Source organism: Monoraphidium neglectum, assembly GCF_000611645.1.
Source record: "Monoraphidium neglectum strain SAG 48.87 unplaced genomic scaffold scaffold04223, whole genome shotgun sequence".
Taxonomy (NCBI): Eukaryota; Viridiplantae; Chlorophyta; class Chlorophyceae; order Sphaeropleales; family Selenastraceae; genus Monoraphidium; species Monoraphidium neglectum.
The window spans coordinates 1-4,844 of NW_014009406.1; the positions used below are offsets into that span (position 1 = coordinate 1).

General features: G+C 64.4%; 1 protein-coding gene across 1 annotated transcript; it reads right to left on the minus strand.

Moving 5' to 3' along the window:
- Nucleotides 1-264: 264 nt before the first annotated feature.
- MNEG_14050 (sensory box sensor histidine kinase/responseregulator) lies at nt 265-4,638 on the minus strand (the record flags this gene model as incomplete). The annotated part of the gene is made up of 9 exons (XM_014037478.1): nt 265-285; nt 516-773; nt 1,120-1,218; nt 1,413-1,638; nt 2,096-2,274; nt 2,688-2,851; nt 3,329-3,464; nt 4,109-4,337; nt 4,619-4,638. The coding sequence occupies 9 exons, from the start codon at nt 4,636-4,638 to the stop codon at nt 265-267; spliced, it is 1,332 nt and encodes a 443-aa protein (XP_013892932.1).
- Nucleotides 4,639-4,844: the final 206 nt, after the last annotated feature.

Genomic DNA, 4,844 nt, shown 5'->3' on the forward strand with positions numbered 1-4,844 from the left:
GATGGCGGTCCTCTGGCAGAGGGTTGTGGGCCGCCATGTCACTCTCCAGTGAGGGGCGCAGCGACGATTGCTGTGTGTGTGTGTATGTGTGTGTGTGTGTGTGTGTGTGTGTGTGTGTGTGTGTGTGTGTGTGTGTCGTTGTTTGGGAGGGAGGGCGGGAGGCCGCACGCAAATTCAGATCAAGGGCTTTGGATAAATCAGGGCGAGCTGGGCTGTGTGGTGGCAGGCGCTCTGATGAGAGGCTGGGCGTGAGCGTGCGCCGCGCTAACGGGAGGGTGCCGGCAGCTGCAATTCAGCAGGAATTCCCCTGGGTGGCCAGGCGCATGCCAGCGCCACGGGCCCCCTCGAAATGCCCGATGGGCCGCGCCGACCCCATCAGATGCCCCGGGTGCAGAGCTGCCGCGGCCCCCATCAAACGACCCGATGGCAGCCCCAACTGCGCGGCTGTGGCGGCCTTCGCTGGATTCAAACGCCGTTTGAGCGGCCCCGGCGTCCTGCGGTGGGAAGACGCGCACCTGCTGCGACAGCGACAGCCGCCGCCGCAGCGCCGCCGCCAGCCGCCCGAGGTCGATGCTGCCCCGCAGCGCGCCGCCACCGCGCGCGGCCGCCGCCGCCGCGTGCGACGCGGCGTCGCCCCAGCCGTTGCTCTCCAGGCTGCTGCGGCCGCTTGCGCTGGCGGTGGCGATGGCGGCGCCGAGCGCGTCCGCGTCGCCGCTGTCCTCGGACTCGGCGTCCTCGTCAGCGAGGGGCAGCTCAAAGGTGAAGGTTGTGCCCTGTTGGGGGGTCATATTGGGTAGGCGTGATTTTTAGGGTTGAGCAACATGCAGGGTTGACCACTGCTCGGGGTCAACCGGGATCAGGGTTTTGGTTGGGTTTTGGGTTTGGGTTGGCAGCGCAGGAAATGGAGAGGCAAGAGGGTGTCCAGTGCATGCACATTGGGGCCCAACCAGGGGACGGGTTGCGACAGTCGACAAAGTGCCACAAACGGCCGCCGCCATGGGGCTGCAGCTTCCGGCTCGTGGCCGCTTCGCCGAAATGCGAGCGCGTTGGTCTAGAATGCGAGCGCGTTGGTCTAGAATGCGAGCGTTGGTCTAGAATGCGCAATGCGCAGGCGTGCACCTGGCCGACAGTGCTGGTGGCGCTGATGGTGCAGCCCATGGCGTCGAGGCACTGTTTCACGAGGTACAGCCCCAGGCCCGTGCCGCCGGCCTGGGAGCCCTGCAGAGTGCATGTGGGCGGGTGTGTGGGTGCGCGTCCTCATGTATGTGTGTGTATGTGTCGGTGTGTGAGTGTGTGTAACAGATTGTGAGTACAACGTGTGTGTTGTCTGAGATCATGCTGAAGGCACGAGGACAAGCCCACGCCATGGAGCCCCCGGCCTACCGGTGGGCACGGCGCGCACAGAACGGCACCGCGGCGCCCCGCAAGCGCGGCCCCAAGACGCCGCCGCCCCCGCGGCCCCCTGCCAGCCGCGGGGGCGAGCCCCACGGCGACCCTTGCATGACCGCCGTGCGTAAGCGCGCCTGGTCGAAGGGTTTGAATATGTGCGGCAGGCGCTCCGGGGAGATGCCCACGCCGGTGTCTGCGACGGAGATGAGGGCCTTGTCGCAGGTCGCTGTGGCGGATATCTTGACAGACCTGGGGGACGTCATGGTTTGGGTAAGTATCTTAGGTGATAGGTGTGTGAGTGTGTGTAAAGCGTGTTGCGCATGCTGCGTGCCATGTGTGTGTGTGTGTGTGTGTGTGTGTGTGTGCGTGTTGATTCTACCCGCCTGTTGCAGATAATCAAAGGCTAGCGAAAGAGCAGAGCATGCAGTTGCGTTTGTCCATTTGTATGCCCCAGTGCCGAGTCGGAAGCCGCTGGGTAGTTGCCGGCCACTGCCAGCAGACATGAGCGGGGCGCCGCCGGGGCTCTGGGGCCGTGGGCCCGGCGGCCCGCAGCGCCGCGAGTGCGGGGCAGCCACTGAGCCTGCGCGCCCCCCGCTTGCGGAACTGCAGCGTCACTGCACCCCCTTTCTCGCCCCGGAACCCAAAAGTCCCTGACCGCCTAAACCCACAACCCAGAGCCGCCGGACGGCAGAGCGCGGTCCCTCACCCCGACTTTGTGAATCGCGACGCGTTGCCCACGAGGTTGAACAGCACCTGCATGAGCCGCGTGCTGTCCGTCTGGACGGGGGGCAGGTCCCTATCGACGCAGTTGAGCAGCTGCACGTTGTCCTTGAGCAGGGGGCGCGTCAGGCGCACCACGCACTCGGTCACGCGCCACAGGTTGACCTGGGTCGGTGTGTGTATGTGAGAGAGAGAGGGAGAGTTTGTTTGTGTGTATGGGTGTGTGTGGGTGTGTGTGTGTTTGTGCGCGCGAACGAGTGCCCACGCGCAGAAGGGGTGCGTGGTGAAACGCCTCAAGGCGGGCGGGGGGCACCGCGGCATTGAGCAGGAGAAGGTAGGCGGCCCATGATGAGCGCCACGCACAAGTTGCCATGTGCCCACCTCAGAGGCACGGATCAATCACCTTTCTGAATAGTGGCCCCACAGGCTGAAACATACACGTGCATACAAACACACAAACACACACCGACCCCAACTTGCATGCGCACACACACACACACACACACACACACACACACACACACACACACACACACATGCACGCGCACAGACGCACGCATACACGTCCTTTGCCCCACCTTGTAGTTCCCGAGCTTGAGCGTCCCGGTCGACACAGCCGCGTTGTCCAGTGTGGCGTTAATGATGTTGAGCAGGCAGCCCGCGCTGGAGCGAATCATGGCCAGCATCTTCTGGCGGCCGGCGGCGGACTGGCAGCTGTTGTGCAGCAGCTCGTTGGTCAGGGCTGGGGGGGCAGGCAGGGCGCGCGGGGAGGTGGGGTTGAGATGAGATGGATTGAGACGGCGGGGCTGGGGTCAGGGCGGAGGATGCTGAAGCAGACAGGGCGGGAAAAGCCCAGGTTCAAGCATCGGCGGCCAGTCCTGCAGTCCCAATGTGCGTGCTCCAAGGTGATCCAGGGCAGTGCACAGAAACTAGGCTCCTAGGAGCGTGATTCACAACTGTGAACGTTAGCGCACACTCACACATGCACACATGCGCGCGCGCGCACACACACACACACACACACACACACACACACACACACACACACACAGGCACACCTGATGCAGTGACGGCCACACATGCACGCACGCACGCGCACGCACACACACACACACACACACACACACACACACACACACACACACACACACACACACCTGCTCGCGCACACACGCAAAACGCACACACATGTGCGCACAAACACAGGCGCCCTGCGCACCGACGATGCCGTTGATGGGTGTGCGCAGCTCGTGGGTGAGGGAGTGCACGAGGCGCTCCTTCACCGTCAGCAGCTCCTTCAGGCGCTCAACTATCAGCAGGCGGTTGGCCTCGTCCAGGGCGCGCTGCGCGTCAGCCTGCACAAGAGGCGGGTCACGGCGCGTAGATGTGCGTCAAGGGTGATTAGTAAGGGGATGGCAGTGGGTGTGTGTGTGTGCGCGCATTGTGTGGGTTGTGTGTGGTAGTGTGCGTGCGCGTGCGCGCGCGCGGTCGTGTGAGAGCGAGGTGGTGTGCGCGCATGATGGCAGACGTACAAGTGGAGGGCAAACGAGAGAGGGTACACTGCATGCCAAGGCCTTAAGAAGCCTGAGTTGCATCGGACCAGGGAGAAACACAGTGAGGTTGGGAGAATGATCGGTTCGTGCCGGCCCGCAACTGCATGGCAGTGAGCAGCGGCCGCGATGTCGCACCGGCCCCCGCTGTGCGGCGGCCTTCACACCCGCTGTCGATCCTCCCCTCCCAGTGCGATGTTGCACCGCTGCACTCGCCCAGATCCCGCCAACGCCAGCAGCCCCCTCCCACACAAACAGCTGAACAAACACACAGCGCGACACACACAGCGCTACACACACACACACACACACACACACACACACAGAGCACCATGCACACACACAGCACTGCACACACACAGCCCGACAAACACACACGCAGCTCTTCAAATGCTACACACAACACTCGACACATGTTTTGCGAACGACATGCACACACTACCACACACCTTGCGCTGCTCGATCGTGACAAAGTTCTTCTGCCACAGGTGGCTGCTGAACACCACCTTTGCGCTGTAGTCCGCCACCCCCCACAGCGTGTGCTCAGCGGCCGGCGACAGGAAGCCCAGGTGGGTCAGGCCCCACACGCAGGGGAACAGGCTCCACACCACCAGGGTTGTGACAAGCATCAGCCGCAGGGTGTACTGCGCGTGCGCGCCGCGCGCCTCGTTGATGGCGCTGTGTGTGTGGTGTTGTGTGTGGGGTGGGAGGGGTGGGGAGGCCGGGAACGTGGGATGGGGCGGCGTCGAGACGGGGGTCGCGCGAGGCATGGAGGCAAGCGGGGCGGCTTCCGGCCTGGCGGCGCGCATGGTGGGCGCCGCGTAGGTGGCTGTTCATGCGCGGGCAGACACTCCCCTAGCGTCCCCTGCTGGACACCTTCCGCAGCCCGCAGTCCTGAATCCATCCCGCCCCTCCCTACGGCCCCCGGAGCGTTCTGCTCGGTCGTTTGTGCGACTCACTCGTACATCATCACAGTCATCGCGAACAGCACAGGCACAAACGCCAGGAACGACACCACGCCAGTCACCACTGCAGGCAGCGGCAGGGGGGCGACGCGAGGGGCGCAAGCGGGGGTGGGAGGGGTTTGAAGCAGAAGCGCAAGTCAGCCCGGTCCTGGCCCGCGGGGCCAGAGCCCCTCGGAACCGCCCGCCTGGCGCCGCCGCCGCCGCCGCCGCCCCCGACCAC